The 21311-nt window shown below is 51.9% G+C and overlaps 1 protein-coding gene across 2 annotated transcripts; it reads left to right on the forward strand.

The window, feature by feature from the left end:
• Positions 1-705: 705 nt before the first annotated feature.
• Positions 706-19869, forward strand: GLIPR2 (GLI pathogenesis related 2). Of its 2 annotated transcripts, XM_059926489.1 has the most exons (5): positions 706-812; positions 10023-10131; positions 10488-10591; positions 12441-12518; positions 19082-19869. In XM_059926489.1, exons 1-5 carry the CDS (start codon positions 800-802, stop codon positions 19240-19242), a joined length of 465 nt encoding a protein of 154 aa, XP_059782472.1. In that variant the 5' UTR covers positions 706-799; the 3' UTR covers positions 19243-19869. The 2 variants fall into 2 exon arrangements, with proteins under 2 accessions (XP_059782472.1, XP_059782473.1); XM_059926490.1 differs by lacking the exons at positions 10488-10591; positions 12441-12518 and having other exon boundaries at positions 19082-19148.
• The last annotated feature ends 1442 nt before the right edge of the window (positions 19870-21311 follow it).

Here is a 21311-nt window from a genome sequence, read left to right on the forward strand (position 1 = left end):
CCCTGGTCTGGGAACTAAGATCCCGCAAGCCGCTTGGCGAGCCCTCCCAACCCCGCAAAAAAGTCTAGTTTGACTTCAGGGGTGGGGGATTTGGCTTGGTGTGACAGGCAACGAGGGACAAGAGGACAGGTCAGAGCGGGGCTGCAGGAGCCTCCCCGGGACGGCCACGCAGGAGGGTTGGGGAGCGCGCATCTCCCACCTGGACTCGCACCACAGGGTGTGTGCTGGGGAGAGGACGGAAACGCCCTTCGGAGCCCGGGGTGCCTGCGGAGGGGAAGGCGGCATGCTTGCGGCCTTAGGGGTTTGTGGGGGTCAGGCCGCGGCGGGAAGAGCACCGACCCCTGGTGACGCGGGTCGGAACCGACCCTCACACCTCGACTGTGAGTCCCGCGGTCCCCGCAGCGCAGCAGTTGCTGAACATCTACCAGGAACAGGGCGAGAGGCCTGGGCTTCCCTCTGCATCCCCATTCAGTGTCCCAAGAGGCACAGGTATCCAGGAGGCCCAGAGCTCCCCGTCCGCACTTGGAGAGCCCTGAGCGGTCGCTGGGGTCCCCACGCGGGGCAAGTTCTCGGGAGCAGGGCGAGAAGGCGCGCGGAGCGCCGGGCGCGCGGTGCCTCCTCCAGGAAGCCGGCGGGGTGTCCCCAGGCGCCTCCTCCTGCAGCTGCCGCTGCCTTATAAGGCGGGGGCCGGGCCGCGCCGGGGGTGGGCCTGCGGCCGCCCGGCCTCCTCCTCGGCTCTCGGAGCTGCGCGGGGCCGGCAGGGAGCGCAGCGGGAGCCGAGGAGCGCGCGGAGCCTGCCATGGGCAAATCAGGTGAGCCCGCCGGGCCAGCCGGGCCGGGGTGCGGGGATGGCTCGGAGCCCCAGGCTCCGGGGTTTCACTGTCACTCTTCCCGCGGTGGGCTGGATCCCCGGGGAGCGGGTCGACAGCCTCCGCCGGGGCGACACGGCTCCGGCCGCGCTCCGGGACCACTGGGTGCGGGATGGAGGGGCTCGGGACGCGGGCAATTTCCGGGGCAGCCAGGAAGCCGGGGTGGCCGTCGGGCCCTCGGGAGAGAGGGAGGAAGGCGAGACCGAGGGAGGGTCCTCCTGTCTGCGAGCCAGAGATTGCGTCAGGGAGGGCTTCCAGGCGCTGATGGGATTAGCGCTCAGCGTCCGGCCAAGGCGTGGCTTTTGCTTTGTTTCAGGACAGAGTTAGAGTTGGAAAAAGCCACAGAACTGTGACAGCATCTCTTCCTGCAAAACAGCTTGCCCCGACCAACCCTCCGAAAGACAGCTCTGAGCATCCTTTTCTTCTGTCGTTGTCCCTCTTCCTTTAAGCGCCCCTCCACCCCTACCCCGTGCCAGACTCAGTCAGGCTACACACGGCTGCCAACAACGGCTTCCCCTTTCTCTCTGACCTGTCGCGGCCCATCCTCACCACGGTGGCTGTCCCGGTGAAGTCCCGTCACTCCCTAACACCTTCCATCCCATTGTCTGCAGGTGAAAGAGTACACATTCTTCAGCCCCACGGTGGGGCCCTCTGGGAGTTGATCATCGCCCGTTTCCTCCCCCTGCACTCAGCTATGCTCTGGGCATAGTTCTTCCCCTGGGTTCCCTTTCCCAGAGCTCACCACCACCACCAGCACTCCACCTCTCCCACTTCTGTGAAGTTGAAAATCCTCCCCATCTTTCTCGGCTCAACTCCTGTGCTGGGAGCCCACCCCGATTTCCCCACCTGGTGTCTTCTTTGTTGCAGCCCTCCCAGCAGTCAGGTTGGGACACTACCCAGGCAAAGACCTGTTTCCCACAGACTCCTCACTTTGGGCAGCCAGGAACCATGTCTATCTCAGCATAGTTCCTGCCTCACAGGAGGCTTTTTAATGAACAGCTTTTGAACAGAGTTCAAAAGTCCTGCTTCATGGGAAGTTGAGATTGTCAGCCTCAGATGGGTAAGGCTGGGTCTCTTCTTGAATCTGTCCTCAAGATCTGGACTTATGAGGTACCAGTGTTGGGAGTAAGTAGCTTTCTCTGGCATTGGTCCTAACTTGCCCTTATCTGTAGTTACAGGTCTGGCTTTCAGCCCCGACTCTGCTAATCACTTGCTGTGTGATCTCGATCAAAGCCCTTTCCTTCTCTGTGCCTCAGTTTCCTCATCTATACAAGGAGGATGGCCTATATCATCCCCAGGGTCTTTTACAGTATGGAAAGGTGACATGCAGTTAAAGAAGAATGTGATAGGTGGCGGATGTGGGGAGAGGAGGGCGGGGACATGAGCATGGCAGATGTGAGAGGGCACTTTGAGATCCCTACTTGGGAAATCAGTTCCTTTCTCTATAGGTTAGGAGAAAATCCACAAATTCTCTAAAGCTACATTTTAATCAGTTGTTTCTGGCTTCTTCCCTAAGAAACAGTTTTCCAGAACTGCTGGGTGCCTATCTTCTATTTGTTCATTCATCCCTCTCCCCCTCTCTCCCTCCCTCCATCCTTCCTTCCCTCCCTCTCATCCTTCCATTCCACCATCTATCAGCTCTGTACCAAGCTGTGGACCCAGTGCTGCGGAGGGCATGGCCCCTGCCCTCAGGAGTGTTCATGTGGATTACGAAATGCACCATAAAGTGGATTGGGGGGATAGACAGGCACCACATGGCTCCAGTAAGAGGTGTAAAGTGATCTAAGCCACAGACAGGTACAGGTGAAGAGCAGTGGGAGCTCAGGGGAGGGGGAAATCTCTGCCCAAGCATCCAATGAAGGCTCCTGGAAGAGGTGGTCAGACCCCAGAGTGTCTTGGAACTTTGGACTTTTTCCGATGGGACCTGGGGGGACCATTGAAAAGCATCGATCTAAAAGCCAAAGGACTAGAGCTGTTCCAGGGTGGAGGGTGGATCAGATGGGAAGAGGGTGGAGGTGGGAGAGGCTGCTGCAGTTACTCAGGCAAGAGATGACAGAGACGTCTAAGGGACTGGAGAGGAAGCAGGGATGGATTTTCAAGATGGTAGCCTCGAGCAGACTTGGTGACTAACTTGTTGTGAATAAGAAGGAAAGGTTAGCGGTATGAATCTGGGTGCAGGAAGGTGATGACACCTTCTAGGACTGGAGTTGCCGAGTTGAGCAGGATGGTGGTGGAAGACAGGTTAGAGGTGGTTCAGGCAGTTTCCACCCCCCTTCCCATGCCCACCCTCCACATATACCCAGGGACCTTCCAGAATGCTGGCCCTTAGCCACATGTATTTTATTTGTCTCCCTGCCCCCCCAAAAGACTCTGAGCCCCCTGGATAGTATCTGGCTCCCCTAAGGGTCCCCAAGAGAAAATGACTTTTCTGGGTGACACGGGCCCAACCTTGATCTTCCAGGCCACCAGCCAGAGGCTGTCTGTGCCCAAAAGACAGGTGGCATCACAGACGTGTATCCATACAGGGGCTTTTTGTGGTTCCACAAAGACCTTCATAAGGAGCCTGCCTCTTCTGGGCCTCAGTTTCCTCATCACTGCCTAGGAGCCCATCTCTTTTTAATCTTCAACCTCAGATATACCCCAGAGTTGTTGGGGTAGCGGGCGTTGCTGGAAAAGTGTCACATAACCAAAACAGCTTAAATTCCAGAAGTCACTTGGCCCAGTGTTCAGAGACTTCCAGGTCCGGCCGCTGGCCCTGGTCTCCCTGCTGGGCTTCAGTCTGCAGCTGAGCAGAGAAAGGCAATGGCCTGGGGCTCAGTGGAAGCCTCTAATATAGTCCCTAATAATAGCGATCACCAATTATTCTGCTCCTGCTGTGTGCCAGGCTTGGAGCTGGGTATTTCATATGTTACTAATTTTCGTAACAGCACTGTGAGGCAGTTGTTAGCAGCTGAATAGATTTAAAGAGGTTGAGTACTTCGCCCAAGCTCACACCCTGACCAATAAGTGGACAAACTGGGATTTGTACCCAGCTCTCTGACTTCCCAGCTGGGCGCTGTCCCCTCTACCACAATGACCACTTGTCATCCTGTTTCTCAGCCTGGACTCTGGCCCTTAGGGACATCCACACACCCTCCTGACGCACATCTCCCAGCCCCAGAGGTTATCAGAGCAGAAAGACCTTCAGGGACCAACTAATCCAGGAATTTTCTACTGAGCAGGGCCCTCACACCTCTGCAGGGGGAGGCCATGTGGCCAGGTCAGTCCCAGCAGTACCGTTTTCATCTGTTGATTCCAAAGAAAGGTTCAAAGAAAGGGTTTCCCTGCTTTGAAGCTATTTTGAAAACCACAGATGTCATCCTGCCTTCTCACACAGGTGGGGAAGCAGGGCCCCGGCACTGGGCAGGGACTTGCCCAGTGCTGGTGGGCAGGCCTGAGTGGTGGCAGGCAGGGCTGGAGAGGGGACCGCCTGTCTGCTGGTGGGAACAAGCGCTCTCCCTGCCCTGGCTCCTTCAGCCCTTCAGTGACTATTGCCCATCACAAAGGGGCAGCCGATACACTGGGACATCCTTGTCATTCTTGCTTAGGGAAAGGAAGATGTATGTAAGGTGAAAAGTGTGTGAGATGCGGGGCAAGGGAGGGACATTCTTAGATCTGGCTCTAATGTGGACTCACTGTGTGACCTCGGGCAATTCACATGTCCTCCTAAAGACCAAAGTTTCCTCCTCTGTAATGAGAAGAATCCTGTCCTCAGGCTTACCCAGTGATGGTGTGAGATTCTCATTCATTTGTTCTTGTGCTCACTTACTCAGTAAATATCTTAGCTCAGAGGTACTGAAAGAGGTCATCAAAGGCCAAGTTAAATACCAGCAGCCCTGCTCCTGTTAAAATCAGGGAAGGGATCTGATGGGGGCAGTTTCCCCCAAGGCCAGGAGGCTAAAGGCTCCTCTGCCCAACAGTAATGATAATAATTATAGCTGACATTTAGTTGAACTATAGTTGTTCACTTTGCTCCAGATCTGTTCTAAAGCATTTATGAAGATTAATTTATTTAATTCTCACAACAACCCTGTGAGGTGAATACTGTTATCCCCATTTTTTATATGGAGTCCATGAGGCACAGAGTGATTAAGCAACTTGTCCAAGGTCACACAGCTAGTAAAAGGCAGAGCTGGGATTTGCCTCTTGAATTTCCTGGAACCCAAGCTGAAAAGAGCTACTCATCTGGAACTCATTGCTTTTTTGTTTGTTTGTTTGTTTTTTGAATTTTATTTTATTTATTTTTTATACAGAGGTTCTTATTAGTTATCTATTTTATAAATATTAGTGTATATATGTTTGTTTTTTTAATCAACTTTTTATTCTTTCTTCCTGATAAACTAGCAAAACCAGCTTTGCCCCAAAGGCTTTCTAGCCTCTTGCCAGGGGACCAAACAAAACCAGCTTTGCCCCAAAGGCTTTCTAGCCTCTAGCCAGGGGACCAAAGGGGCCTGTCCATAATTCCTGCCTTGGCCCCTGACGGTCCTGGGCCTCTCTGGTGGGGAGTCTGGAGAGGGCTGAGAAATGAGTCAGCTGGGCTCTGGGAGGCCTCGGAAGAGAATGGATGCTGAGGGAGGAGCCCATCCCAGCCACCAGCTGCGAGGGAGGAGGGGCACGGACCTCCTTAGAGCCTTTATTCAACAGTTAGAAGCTCTGCCCTAAAGAACCTTCAGGAGCCCCCAGTCCAGCCCCACCCAAGACGCCTGCACCCTCCACGCAGCAGAGACCGCCCTGGCCTGCCGCCTTCCCTCAGCCACAGGAGCCAGGCCCAGGCAGCCCCTTCCACCTTTCAACAGCTCTGGCCTTAAGCCCCAGGTCTGCCCCCTGGAGCTTCTACTCCACAGCCCCTGATTTTCCTCTAGGGCCCCTCACGCCGGTCTGTCTATAAAGGCCTTGGCACAGAGGAGGCTCTTGAGAAATCTTAGTTCTTTTCTCCTCTTCCTTCTTCCTCTTCTTTCCCCTCAGAGATTTGAAGGCGGCTGCCAACCCCACTGGGCTGATCCTCCTCCTGGGTCTGGTGGCCCTCTCTTTCTCTTCTCAATGATTTCCTCTGTCTCGTGACCCTTGGGGTGGGGTGGGGTTAAGGGCAGGGTTTCTCTCCTCGTGGGCCTACCTCTGGACCAGTTGTGGGAATGTGGACAGGTTACTTCCTTCTTGAGCCTCAGTTTCCTCATCCAAAAAATGGGTACAGTAGTGGAAGCTCCCACAATGGTGGTGAGAAGTAAATCAGATCTTGCACAGGCCTGGCACCTAGAATGGTTGGCCATCGAGCAGAAGAAAGGTCCTCCTTCATTCCAGGCTGGTACCCTGAGGCTGTGTGACCTCTGAGCCTCAGTTTACCCTCCCACAAAATGAGGGCATAATCCCTCCCTTCCCCTCCCCCCCAACCATGGGGTGGCTCTGAGGGCTCTCCCTGCCTGATGCAGGGATTGGTGGGTTTTCTTTGACTCCTTTTTTCCTTATGTTTATCTGCTCTCAGGTTTTTCTAAAAAAGTGAGGCGTGCCTCTTTCTGGGTGTGGTCATCAGTGGTATCTTGCCTCCCTGAGGCTGCGGTTCTGCTCACAGGGGCCACCTGGACTGGGACTGGCTGCCGTGTTGGGAGGGGACTCGTGAGTCAGCCAGGGGTGTGGTCATGGGGCCCCCAGGCCTCCCAGCCAGGCGCAGGGAGAGAGGGCACCCCTCCTGACCCCTCCCTAGGAACCCTGGCCCAGGGCACTGGCTCTGCTGGAGACAATGACTGGCTTCAGCTTCTGGGCCACGAACTTAGATTGGGCACAGGAACTTTCACTTTTGTTTCACTACTTCCCACATTCTGGGAGTGCAGTGACCTAGTTTTTGGCAGCCTTATGTCCCCTCTGCCAAGGAGACTGCAGGGCCTGAGCACTCCAGAGTCCAGTGTATCCTCACCTCAGCACTCAGAGCTGTCTTTAAACGGGCTTCACCTTAGCGACCCACCCATTCCCCTTATCTCCACCTCCTCCTCACAGCCCCGGGATACACCAGATCCCTTCCACACTGGCCCTTTCTGCGCTTTTGTCTCCTCATCACCTCCTCCAGGGAGCCTTCCCTGATACATCTGTGGTCACCATTGCCCATGCCACTCAGTCCCATGCATCTCCCGTAGTGTCCCACCGTGGCCTGCCTGGGACATAGGAGCTGGAAGGGACATTAGTATGGGCCTGGCCAGGTCTGTCACTCAGATAGAGACCTTCTGCCGCTTTGTGTGTATCCACATCTGCCCTTGCATGGACACATACACTTACCTTGATCACTCCTTAGACAAGCTATGAACTCCTGGAAGTTTGGGGTCAGTCGGTCATCTTGCCTCCTCTCACCCCTACCCTGATGGGACCTTATGGGATCTCAGGGTTGGAAGGGACTTAAAGGTCATCTGACTGGGTCTCCAGCGCCTGAATCCCTCTGAGAGGCATCACCTGCTTGTTTGCCCCCAGTGCTGGAGAGCTCACTACCTTGCAAGGTAGCCTTTTCAGTCTTCAGAAAGCTTTCATGGAGAGAAAGATCTTTCTTAGGCTGAGCTGAAATCTGTCATCCTGGCTTTTCCACCCACTGGCCCCAGCTCTGCCCTGTGGTGCCCCAGAATTCAGCAGGGCCCTCTACGGTGTCTTCCAAAGTCTGATCTTCTCCTGTACTTGCAACCATCCCTTATAAGACCACATATCCAGCCCCTCCTTCACCTCATCACCATCTCTGAACACACTTCAGATTCTCACTGCCTCTAATGCAAGGTGGGGGCTGGGCTGGGTGAAGCATTCCAGCTGGACACTGGCTTGTGCAACGCATCGCCCTGGAGCCCGTGGGTTTCTGGCCGCCATGCCACCCAGCTGACTCCTTAAGTGTTGTCAGCGAGGCCTCAGTGTGGTTCCCATGAGTTGCTGTGGCTCCCGCCACTTGCACCTGAGATATTCTTTAAAAGCCTGTGACTCCATTATCCAAGGAACATGCTAAACCCACAATCTTTTTTTTTAATTGTGGTAAAAAACACATGACATAGAATTTACCATCTTAACCATTTTTTAGTGTAGTGTAAAGTATATTCACATTGTTGTAAAACAGATCTCCAGAACTTTTCCATCTTGTAGATCTGAAACTCTATACCCATTAGACAGCACCTTCCCTTTTCCCCCCTCCCTCCAATAAACCCGAAATCCTTGTCTTTTGTACCAACAAGGGCTTGGCCGGCCTCTTGGCCACAGAGGCCTGAGACTTCAGGTGGAAGCTCCACCCTCTGCCTTGTGCCCAGTTACCATCACCAGGGTTTTCACCCACATGCCTTTGTCACAGCATCTCCCCATCTCTGCCTGTCAACCCAGATCTCCCAGATCCTGGCATTCAGCACCCCTCTCCCACCCCTGTCCCTGTCCCACTCCACATTACTGTGACTGGACCTCACTGGACTGCCCTGCCGGGCCCTGGAATGTTTGAGGTCAGGACCACTCGCTGTCCAATATCTCGGAAACCCCTAAAGCTCAGCCACCACTGGCATAGCCTGCAGTTTCCTTCCCTCTCCTGGGTCGGCATCTAGCCCAAAGCTCCGGAGGGCAAGCCCTGGGTCTTCTTCCCTCACATCCCCTCAGAGGCCCAGTGGGATTCTATCTGAAGGCCCAGGAGACCTGGGGGATCTGGCTGAGGGAGGGGAAGAGGACCTCTGCTGGTTCATCTTCACGGCCTCTGGGGGAAAAGACAGCAGAGGAGGAGAAAGGTGGCTGGTGAAGGTGACCTGGGCCAGTGGACGGAGGGGTGCTTCTTTCATCCTCCGGTTTACACCCTCCCTGCCCATGGCCAGGCCTCATGGGTAGGCTCCCTCCAGAGGGGACTAGCTCAGTGTTATAGACCCTCTGTGGCCATCGCTCATAACTCACCCAGCTCACACCCCCGTTTCCATGGTGGGGGGGTGGGGGGAGGGGGAGGGGGGGACTCCCAGATTCCTAAGGCTGCACTCTGTGCCTTCACAATCTTAGCCTGGCCAGCTCCTGTCCAGACATCTGTGGGGCCTCAAATCAGGGGTCACCTTCCTGATCCCCCAGACCATGTTAGGCTGCTTTTCTCTGAGTTCCTCTTGACCTGTGCTCACCTGCACCTTGGCCATACCACACTGTTGGCTAGTGTCTGTTTACAAGGCTGTCTCCCTTCTGTGTGTGAGCCCTTTGAGGGCAGGACATGGCTGATTTGTCTCTGGACCCCCAGCATACAATATGTGACCTCGCACAGGGGAGGCACTCAGAGAGCAGATGAACAGAGGGATGGGTTGGATTGGATGGACGATGGATGGGTGCTTGGACGCTGATGCTTAGATCATGAATCAATAGGTGGATGGATGAGTGGTGGAGAGATGGATGGAGGATGTGGGATGGATGGGGTTCCATTTCAGATCCGAATTGAAGTGACCTCTGTCCACTACTGACCTGGCCTACCCTTGGCTTCACCACTTCTTGGCCTTGCTCTTTCTGAGGTTGTGACCCAGTTGGACACAGGCTCCACCTCTTCCCTCACCTGCAAGCCTGAGCCCAGCTGATCCCACCCCACCACCGCGTTCTTTCCCACACTCTCCCCTCTCTCCACTTCCCAGTGCTGTCCTACCCTGGTTGGTCCTCTTCTCTTCATCTGTCCCTCTCTCTCGGGACAGTGCAGGCACCCCTCCACCCCAGCCAGGCCTGTTCTCTCTGGGCTCCCACCTCCAGCCCTTCCCAGTACCCCCCACCATGCACTGTAGGTCCGCTCTGAGATACCGTCTCCTTCAAACATTTTCTTGCAGAAGTCCTGCTGCTTCCTTTCCAGCCTCCCACCATCTGCTCTGCACCTCCAGCCCATCCCCCACTCAGCAGCCAGCAGGGTCTTCCAGAAACACAGCTCTCCTCAGCTCACTTCCCCGCCCCCATTCAGTCACTTCCCATTGCCTTGGATAAAGATCCAAAGGCCTAACATGCCCCATGGGGCCCTGCGTAGTCCAGGGGGCATCAATGTGCAGAGACTGGGGCAGCAGCCTGGGCACGTGGCCTGAGGTTTGAGCTGGGCTTCGCTCTGAAGCCCGCTGGCGTACTTTCCGTGGCTCTTTTCTCAACGCTGAGACAGTCTCCATCTTGAAATCATTGCAGCTTCCAAGCAGTTTAATGACGAGGTCCTGAAGGCCCACAATGAGTACCGGAAGCAGCATGGCGTCGCCCCGCTGAAGCTCTGCAAGAAGCTCAACCGGGAGGCTCAGCAGTGAGTCCCCCCAGGGCCCCGGGCAACTCGGGCCCTTCCCGGTGCTGCCACTGCTGCAGTCCCAGATGGGCTCTGGAAGGCAGGAGGGACGTGGGTTGGGGGGCAAATACAGCCAGACTTGAATAACCACTCTGCCACTTACCCAGGCAGGTCCCCTTGTTCCTCTGAGCCTCGGTTTGCTGCTCTGTAAAATGGGACTGGAGTGGGGGCTTAGACAAGATGCAGGTGTGATGCTCCTGATTGCCTCGGCGAGCCCAGGGCAGGGAAGGAAGCTCAGCCACACCAGGTTAGGGCTCCTACTCTGGGGGCTTCCCTGGGCTGTACTCGCTCTAAGGAAGCACCGTGGGCTCCGGCAGGTATTCAGAGGCCCTGGCCAGCACGAGGATCCTCAAGCACAGCCCGGAGTCCAGTCGTGGCCAGTGCGGGGAGAACCTGGCGTGGGCATCCTACGATCAGACAGGTGAGTCGTTTCTCGGCTCCCCTCCTCCTGCCTGAGCCGGGCCTAGGACATCCAGCGTGCAGGCCCCTTCGGGCCCCAGCGCCCCCCGTGGTGTCGTCGCCGTGATGCAGCCACAGGCCCAGAAAGGGAAGAGAACCCCAGAGCTGTCTGTCTGCTCCCAGGAGCTGACTGCAGCTCACCACAAGGTCTCCGATGGCCAGCTCAGGGCCAGGCCTGCGCTGGCTGCCAGGGACACAGAGATGACTCAGACTGCCCGGCCCCACCCCCTTTCCAGAAGAGCTCCCAGCAGAGGAGTGAGGGCGGGGAGACAGACCGTTTCTGTGCTGAGTCTCAGCCTGACCCTGCGGGCCCTGAAGCATCCCCAGCCTCAGAAAGATTTTACGTTCCTCACGTTCTTCTGAAAATATTTACAGTGCTTGTGTATTAACTTTCTTCACGAGAAAAATGCAATAGAGCTTTCTTCCGTGCTGGAAAAAGTAATCATAATGGGAAAGACAATTCCTCATCCAAGGTCACAGCCTGGAATGGTGATCCCACCGCACTGACCAAACATTCTTGAGCTTCCTGGCTCTGACAAGGCTGTCGTGGCTTTTTAGGAAAAATGCTGGAGAGAGCTACCTCGTGCTCTGAAGCTTTCTCCAAACTCCCGCGGGAGAATGACTGCTCCTTCCCCGGCCTCACATTCCTGGGAGTTCCCTGGGGAGGCCCTGGGAGTCCTCTTGGTTTCCCTGGGGCAGAGTCCCTCCAGGAGAAGTGTGCGCTTGCTGCCCGGGAAAGCAGGAGCCTGAGGCCTGCGGCCCCTCCCCAGGCTCAGGCTGTGGGCCTTGGCGGGGAGAAGGGAGAGGGGTGGGAAAGAGCCAGCAGGAGACATGGCTCCTCCTCGCACTGGCTCCCTGTAGAGCTTTGAGCAAATCTGCTACGTTCCCTGGCCCCAGTTTCCCCATCTCTACAGAGAGGGGTTGGGTAGGACATCTCTAGGGCAGGGGTTCCCCACCCTGGCTACACACTGGGATCTTTTGTGGAGCTTTCAAAAAATACTAGTGCCTGGATCTCTCGTCCCGAGACACTGATACAGTCCGTCTGTGGCAGGCCCCAGGCATCAGTAATTTTGAACAGTTCCCCAGCTGCGGCCACTATGCAGCCACTGTTCTCGAAGGACTTGCTCCTCAAAGTGTGGCCCACAGATGAGCAGCAGCACCTGGGAACTTGTTAGCAATGCAGACTCAGGGCTCCACCCTAGATCTTCCAGAGTCAGAATCTGCATTTTAACAAGAGCCCCAGGTGATTCGTGCACTCATTCAAGTTCAAGACTTACTGCTCTGAGGTCCCAGGCTCCCAGCTCTCTGGCCCTGAGATGAGCCGCTCCCAGGGAGATGCTGTGGCCAGTGGATGCTCCAGGGGAGTACCCTTCTGCCTGCAGTGGAGACCTTGACCCACCGGCCCAATTACATTTCCTCCTGTGGGTGTTTCAGGAGCCAGACTTGGGGTGGGATGAGGGTGTGGTCTCCCGGAAACTCGGAGCATCATTAGAAGCCCTTGGAGTACGTTGCATTCAACCCGATTGTACAGAACGGGGCAGGCCTTGCCCAGGATTACACAGTGAATTAGTGTCAGGGCAGGGACACAGATGCTGGTCCCCTGACCTCAGGCCAGGGCTCCTCCCAACCCCTAACAAGGCCCTCCCTTCAGCCTGGATGTGCTCATGGGCAGGAGTCCCCATGTCAGCTCGTTGGTGCTTTATGAGATGTCTAACTGTGGGATGGGTGCTTTGGGGTTAATGGGAGAAGATGGAAGGAATAGGGAGTCGGTTGATTTTGCTGCTGAGTTTTAAACTGTCTTTTCCATACAGGAAAGGAGGTGGCTGATAGATGGTACAGTGAAATCAAGAACTACAACTTTCAGCAGCCTGGCTTCACCTCCGGGACAGGTGAGTGACATGGTCACACCAGTGACCTGGCCCTGGGCTGGGTTGCAGTTTGGGTCTGACTTCAGAGAGGAACTAACCCTCTGAAAATCAATCATTTCTCTCCTGTTTCACCTCTTCCATATTTCTCTGGTTGGACTTTGCCCAGAGGGCAAAACCCTCTTTCCCCAACACCTCTCCCAACACACACACACACACACACACACACACACACATCCCCCCATCCAAGAGCACCCAAGCTGCCGATTCCTGCCCCACCAGCTCAAGGCTCTTCACCTGACTGGAGTGTGATATAAGGAGGCTGTGGATGTCAAAGGCCGCTGAGTGTTTCTTTCCAGGAGTGACGCCTCAGCGCTTTGAACCCGTCATGCCACTTCTGCTCCTGTTCCCCTCCAATCCAGCCTGCTCCCCAGCAGCCAGAATGTTCTAAGACCCTTTCTGCCCACGCTGCTCTCCTGATTAAGCTGCCAGGGGCTTCCTGGGGCCATCAAGAAGAGGGCCAAGCTGCTGGCTCTCCTCCTGGTCTTAACTCCCTCCTCCCCCCACATCCTTCCTCTCTGTCCCTCACTCCTCACAACCTCCCAGGCATTCTCCCTTCACCTTTATACTCGAGTTTGTCGTTCAGGCGAGCTTGGAATGCAGAAAGCTTGGATCTGGTCTCAGCTCTGACACTATTAGTTGTGTGAACTCGGGTCAACTCCCTGTTCTTCCCTGTCCCCAAGGGAGAGGGACAAGGTGGAGGCCTCTATGGGCCGTTCTGAGAGCCGGTATTTAGATGCAGGGAACCGGCCACGGGACCATCAGCCTTTGCCATAGGCCTCCCCGGTGAGCAGTAAATGGTTAGCTTACTAAAGCCCCGGTCAGCCGCTCCAAGCTCTGGGCTCCCCGCTGCCCCTCAGCAGGAATCACCAGGCTCCTGTCTTTCCTCAGAACCAACTCACATCCACCCAGGGCCCAGGATGGGTTGGAAGGGGCTGTGGATTTCTCTGACCGGAAGGCACCAGGGAAACTGAAAAGGGGGTTCTCTGTCCACCCCCCATTCCTCTACCCCACCCCATCTCACCCATGGGTGGAGCCACTTATGGCTTCTTACCCTCTGGAGGATTCTTCAGAAGCAGGAAGTGACATGTTCTCAGAGCCAGTCACTGTTTCCTGTGGCCTGTGCTCACCCCTTTGGGCAGGGGTTCTTGCAGCCGTGTGGGGAGAGGTAGAAGCGTCTGCCCTGCGGGGCAGGACAAGGAGGCCACTGTCAGGCCCTGAGTGAGAACTGCTGGTTCTGTGGCAATTAGATTTGAGAGGTGAGGGAGGGAACGGTGACAACCTGCCACCAGTGATTAAGGACATGTAGGCAGAACCTGGTCTTCTTTTCATAAAGATCAGTGACCAGAAGACGTTTTATTTCACAGCGTCTGGATCTCCTTTTCCGTTGAGCAAGATTCTTGAGCAATCAGACATGTGTCAGAGCAAGTGATTGGCGTTGCTCGTGTGTGCACGCCACTTGACAGTAAAAAGCATCTCCGCCTTCATGGCCACGTAACCCTGCTACGCCGTTTGAAGGTGGGGCTTTATTCCACCCATTTGCAGAAGAGAAACTGAGGCCCAGAAAAGGGAAGAGACTTCTGTTTACCTTCTATCCTCTATCTGATGCTTTTTCCATGGCCCCTGCTCCAAGGTGGGAATCTCTCAAGTGTCAGAGCTGGAGATGGGACTCAACTTTCCGTGATCACTGACCCCCTGTGATCCTGTCTGTTGCCCCACATCTCCCAGCCCTAAAGAGGAAAACCCCAGAGCCTCCAGCCCCTATGCCATCCCAGGTGCCAGTGGACAATGCCTGGGGTCACACACAGCCTGATCCTCAGACAGGAGCACAGCTTTGGGTGGTGATATAAGCGGGGCTCGCAAGACCCTTAAAGATGCTCAGGCCCATCCCCCATGAGTCAGCCTCCCCCAGAGCTGCTTCTCGCTGCACCATGGTTCAGGGGTTCCCTGACCTGAGTCCATGTTGTAGGTGAAAAGGCCTTTGAAATATCCTATAATCTGTCCCAACCTCACCCCACCTGGGTCAAAGTCTTGTGATGAAGGACACTGTTCTGTGCTTTGTGCTGAGCGGAGAAAAATAGCTTCTTGCAGTCCCTTTATGTTTTCTTCTAATGAGTAGGCCTTGTTTATTCTGAATAAATAATACTTTTATATGACATGAAATTTGCAAGCTGTATAAGGTGGAAAGTCTTCCTTCTGTCCCTGGCCTCCAGCGCTTTCCCTCCCAACCAGTAATACCAGTTTCTTGTGCATCATTCTAGAGATGTTGTGAACCAGCAGTTGCATAAATGCTCTCTTTTCCCTTTTTTATACCCTGGTGTCAGATAGATGATCTGTTTTGCACTTGCTTTGTTCACACAGCAGGTTGGCAGAGATTGTTCCATATCAATACAGAAAGAGATTTCTCTTTCTTATGCATTATTCTCTTGCAAGGATGTACTGTAACTTATTCAACTTGTTTTTCAAATGCATATTCTAGGAAGTTTGGGTCCATAGCAGGAAAGAGGATGTGATCCCTTTAGGAAAAAAAAAGAAAAAGGAAGCCGTTAGTAGTTTAGGGTTAGAAACCAATGTGTATCTGATGGTTGCTAAGGAAGTTGTGTCCTTTAATTCATCTCTAAATACCCAGGCTTAATTATCTCTGTGCAGACAGAAACTCTCCAGTCAGAAGAAAGATTACTTAGTCTCATCTGTTTGGAATAGGCTTCCATGGGCATTCACACTGCTGGTGCGCATGTGGTGTCTGTAATTATTTTCTTGGCAACCAGTGGATAAATGGCAGCTCTTCCTTGTCTGGGTGACAGAGAGAGTGGGTGGGTCAGTGGCCAAAGCATGTGGTCTCTTGGAGAAAAGGCTTGTATGAAAAAGGGCATGAGCCTTAATGAAAAGACAGTCTAAGGGACTTCTCTGGCAGTCCGGTGGTTAAGACTCCATGCTTCCAATGCAGGGGGCTTGGGTTCAGTCCCTGGTTGGGGAAGTAAGATCCCACATGTCTCATGGTGTGGCCAAATTAAAAAAAAAAAAAGAAAAGAAAAGAAGAAGAAGAAAAGACAAGACAGTCTATAGAAGCAGTGACACCTGGCAAAGCTGCTGACAGCCTGGAGATGGGAAAGAGATGTGACTCAAAAGTGTAAGGACCAAGGGTGAATTGGAAAGTAGTGTTTCTTCTTTTCTGAGGTGAGAATCAAAGTGTATTGAGCAGCAGTTAACATGAGCTTAAGGATAAGTGGTCAGGATGCATACTTGTACTTAGTGTTTGTTTTCTTTTAATTCTTGCTTTGATTGTATCACATCAACCCTACTGATGAGTGTTTATGTTTGCTTATTTTCATAAAGAATTTAGTAACCTCAAATCTTTTAGGGATGTAGGCAAAGAAATAAACTATACCTAAATTTCAAAATTATAAAAATGGAGTTCATTTATAGGGGGAAAAAACCACAATTTAATTAATGAAAGTTTATTTAGTCCTTACCAAATACAAGACACAATGGGAAATATCAACTCTGTCTCTTCCCTGAATGGAAGAGTGTGGGTACCAGCCTGTCTCTTTCCTTCCTTCCTTTCTTCCTTTCTTTCTCTTTCTTTCTTTCTTTCTTTCTTTCTTTCTTTCTTTTGTGGTGAAATACACTTAACATAAATTTACCATTTTAACCATTTTTAAGCATACAGTTCAGTGGGATTAAGTACATTCATGTCGTTGTGCACTCATCACCACCATCCATCTGCTGAACTTTTTCATCATCCCAAATTGAAACTCTAAACCCATTAAACAATAACTCTTATCCTTTCCTACCACCCCCAGCCCAAGCCTTGGTAACTACTATTCTACTTTCTGTCTCCATGAATTTGACTATTCTACCTATATAGGTAAGAATCCTACAATATTTATCCTTTTGTGTCTGGCTTATTTCACTTAGCATAATACCCTCAAGGTTCATCCATGTTGTAGCATATGTCGGAATTTTATTTCTTTTTTAAAGTTGAATAATATTCCATTGTGTATACATACAACATTTTGTTTATCCATTCATCGATCGACAGGCAGTTGTTTTCTTTCCCCCTTTTGGCTGTTGTCAATAATATTGCCATGAACACTGGTGTACAAATATTTGAGTTCTGCTTTCAGTTCTTTTGGGTGTATGCCTAGAAGTGGAATTACCGGATTATATGGTAATTCTGTATTTAATTATTTTAGGAACTGCCATACTGTCTCCCACAGTGGCTGCACCATCTTACATTCCCATCAGCAAAACAAAAGGGTTCCAATTTCTCCCCATCCTCACCAACATTTGTTATTTGGTTTTGTTTTTAAAATAATTTCCATCTTAATAGGTGTAAAGCGGTTGCCCTCTTTCTTTCCCAACCAGCCACTGGAAGCTTAGCTACTCTGATCACAATTTTCCTCCTTCCCTCTGTCTCTTCCTTTCTTCATCAGATATTAATTGGGCATCTACTATGTGCCAAGCCCAGTGGTCAATAAGACAGATATGGTGCCTGCCCTCAAAGAGGAAACATAATCTCTTCGGGGTTGTTTTCGAAAATGAATGCCATTCTGTGACATGGCAGTAAATATCCCATTGACCTGTCAAAGGATCTCTATGAGAAAGGTGCGAAGGATGAACTCCCAATCTCTACTCCCAGGAGACGAGAATTTATGGTCATTGAGCAAAGAGTATGTTACAGCATCAGCTCTTTGACCCCAAAGCAGGAGGGGAGTTAGAAGCTAAGCTATGTTAGCAGTTTGAAAATACCAGTGAGTGAGGGGCAGGCAGCCTGAACAGTGGGAGAATGATGCTGGGAAGCCTTGGCAAGCCACAGAAGCACCTGGAGGGACAGGCAGTAGCTTGAGAAGGAACTGGGCTATTTGGCTCAGAGCAGAGGGAACTGAAGGAGGCTCTAACTTGTCAAGGTCTCAAAGAGCTCTCAAAACGTAGAAAGCCTGCACTTCCAGTGGTGGCAGAACTCAGTCCAAGATGGTTCTTCCATATGCCTTTCATTCATTCACTCATTCATTCCATTCATTCATTCAACCAAGGTTTATTTTACATTTTCCATGTGTCAGGCTGTGCCAGGGCACTGCGTGTACTTTGATGAATAAACCAATTTGGTTCCTGCCCATGTGGGGCTCATGGCCTAGTAAAGGGGCCAAACAATTAGCAAAATATCAAATATATCATTGCAAATGGTAAGAATGCTACGAGGGGGAAAATGGTGCAATAAGACTCTCTGGGGAGGGAGGTGTTCAGGAAATAAGAGTGATTGTGAAAGGCCTCTCTGAAAAAGTGACATTTGGGCTGAGACCTAAGGGACAAGAAAACGCTGGTCATCAGAAGAGCGTTGCATACAGTGGCCAGTGTGTGCAAGGGCTTTATAGTCGGAAATAACCAGATGTGTTCAGGGAATGGAAAGGAGGCCACTGGGGCAAAGCATTCACTCTCGTTTTAGGTACGACTAGAAACAATGGAAGGATTTTTAAGCAGAGAAGTAAACAGATATGACTTATGTCTCAAAATGATCACTCTGGCTATGTCAGTGGAAAGTGAATTGCGGAGGCAAGGGTGGATGCTGGAGAGCCGGGCGAAGGCTGTTGCAGTGGTCCCAGTGAGAGAAGTTTGCGCTTGAGACCACAGTTTGGGGAGTGGACGGACTAGAGATGTATTTTGGAGTTAGATTCTTCAGGATTGAATGGTGGGTTGTTGTGGGGAAATGAGCGGGAGGGAGGAATACAGAGCCACCCTGAGGATTTTGTGCACAGAGGTGCCAGTCATGGAAATGGGAGGGACCAAAATCAAGAGTGAGCTTTGGGCAGGTTAAATTTGAGATGCCTGTGAGTCATCCAAGTGGAAATGTCAAGTAAGTAGTTGTGTTTGGAACACAGAGGAGAGATTTGGGCTGGAGAAAGAAATTTGGGAGCCAAGGAAAGATGAAATTGCCTAAAGAGTGCAAAAAGAAAAGATAAGAGAGCCCAGGATTGAGCCTTGGGAAATGCGGGTCCTCCAATATTCACAAGTGAGATGGAAGAGGAGGAGGAAGAGGCAGTGACATGGGAGGAATGCCAAGAGAGGAAACCAAAAGAGGAGAGTCCTTTGAAAAGCGAAAGAGTCGACTCCATTAATGTTCCTGAGATGTCAAGTAAGATGAAGACAAAAGGTGACCATTGGGAAGGAACATGGAGATCATTGGTGACCTTGAAGAGTACAGTTGGGGGGAGGGGTGGAAGCAGGTGCCAGGTAGGGTGGCATCCTAATTGTTGGGGTCTCTGGGCTTTGCCATGGTCGCTGGGAGACCATGAAACCTTTGGGCATCCGAGAGTGAGATGAGTAGGGTCTTTGTGGCTGACTGAGAGGACCTGATGCATTAGAAAATCGGTCAGTGTTTTGTGTCTCCTTCCTCTGATTGGTGGCTGAAGATCAAGCCTCTAACAGCATGGCAAGATGGCACAGGGGTTCAAGAGTCCCTTGAAACATCATTCTCCAGGCTTTGCTAACTAATCTGTTTCCCTCTCCTCATGACTGTTCCCCTACAGGACATTTCACTGCCATGGTATGGAAGAATACAAAGAAGATGGGAGTGGGGAAGGCATCTGCAAATGATGGGTCCTCCTTCGTGGTGGCTAGATACTTCCCAGCAGGGAATGTCGTCAACCAGGGCTTCTTTGAAGAAAATGTCCTGCCTCCAAAGAAGTAATTTGTCCAATGTAACGGGAAGGTGGCAGACTTAAGAACTTGGATTTGAAGTGCCTAGAACAACAAAAACTCAGCTGTGTGTCTGTCCCTGTGGGTGTATGTGCTTGCTTGTGTGATGCTATGGGTCCCTTGAGCACACACTCGGTTTTACGGTTCTGCATGAATTCATTCTTACCAAAGAAATGAGCATATGAAGCCTTTACCTTGATGGTTCCCTAGACTGCAATTATTTGGACTTTGGGGGGGGGGGGGAATCAATTTTTAAACTTTAAAAAATTTTTTTAAGCAAACTCCTTTTGTACCTTTCTTACTTATAATATCCATCCCTGGACTTTCTGTATTCCAAATGTTTGTGATGCTGAGAAAATGAAGTTCATTTTATGTGACCTTCATGCATTGTAATCTACTTTTGGTAGATATTTAAGAATATTAAACCCTCATTAAATGTGACACAAGATACAGCTTTAAACACATAAATATAAAGCAGCTTCCATCGGAAACACGGGGTCGGCAGGGGCTCCATTTCACAGAATTACTGAGCTTTCTCAGTTGTAAGCCATGATGTCATCTGCACGCCTCCTGGAATTCTCTAGTGGGATTGCCAAAGAACAAATGGAGAAAAAAGCTTTACTTCCTTGCATTTTTCTACCTTCCACTGCCCCTTGCCCACCCACCACCCTCCCTTTTTTCTTAAAATCCTCTGGCATTTCAGAGTTCAATATGCCCCCCAGCACCACCTTGGTTTCTAGGGAGCTGGGCTAGGCCTGCGACTCACCCATCCCCCACTCGGCCTGGTGGCCCAGGGCCTGTTCTGGGAGAAAGCCCCTCACACTGCCTGGGCTCTTGGCCAAGCAGCCTTGGAGGATGAAGTCAGTGAGCGTGGGGGTGAGGGTGAGCTCACTCAGGGCCCCCAGAGGAAGCCCTCCAGCCTCTGCCCTCCCCCTAACACAGAGGGTGGGAGCCCGGGGCGTGTTCCTGGCAGCTGTGCCTGCAGCTGTGCTGTTACTCCCTCCAGGAATGTGTGACAGGCCCAAGTGTTCCAGGGAGATATCTCCCATGCGGGGGCTTAGAGTCGCTAATTTAGTTCCGTGTTTTGCCTCAAACTACACAAAGTCCTCTTGAATAACGACTTCACGTGGTCCATGTGGGAGGGACCAACCCAGGCGCCAAGCTGTGTGTCCTTGAAACCGTGGCATCTCCAGGTGGTGAGATAGGCAGGGCTGGGGGTCTGTGCAGGCCAGTCTTTGAAGGTCTCTGTTGCACTGTGAACACAGGCTCATGCTGGGCCCTTCATTTCACCCAGGGATATTGACTAAGACAACAATAAAATCTTTTTTGTTTGTGTAATATCTTACTCCCATGTGATTCATGCCCGATTCTTTATCAGTGACTAAGGTAATCCATAACTCTGAGTTCCCATCTTAGGTAACTCAAGATTCTGAATACCTCCAACCTCTCCCCTGTAGACTGTGCTCCTTAGGTGGCTATGTTTTGAATCACGTGACCTACCATCACACAGCTGACTGGACTAGAGTGGACATGTGATCCAAGGGCAGCCAATCCCTAGGCTGGCCATGCACTGGGAATTGGAGCCAAGAAATATGGAGAGAATTTACCAGTGGAACTGAAAAAATAAGGATGCCACGAGTTTGAATTAAGGCCATGGCAAGCTAAAGCTATATGCAAGCCCTGTTATGAGTTGGAAATATATAGAAGTGAGAAAGCCAGTTGTTAGAGGTATAAAGCAGGTGGAAATACGGAAAGACTCTTCTTGACCTTTCTAGTTCCAGGCCAAATCTGTATCTTTAAAACGTACCCTTCATTTTCTTCAGGGCTTCCCAACAAGTTGATATATCAACTGATGGTCCCCAGAAGATTAGAATATTAGAGGCCCCTCCCTTCGGGAGTTTCCAGGAACAGAAAATGCTGAGCTGGGCAGGAAGCTGAGGATGGATGGAGTAGAGAGACCCAGCTGAGGGCCTTGAGCTGAGGTCCTATTCTGGCCACACCTGGGCAGCTACCACGAACAACACAAACTCAATGACCAGTCACTGAACTTTCTGGGGCTCC

This window comes from Balaenoptera ricei, chromosome 6 (genome assembly GCF_028023285.1).
Source record: "Balaenoptera ricei isolate mBalRic1 chromosome 6, mBalRic1.hap2, whole genome shotgun sequence".
NCBI classification, from domain to species: domain Eukaryota; kingdom Metazoa; phylum Chordata; class Mammalia; order Artiodactyla; family Balaenopteridae; genus Balaenoptera; species Balaenoptera ricei.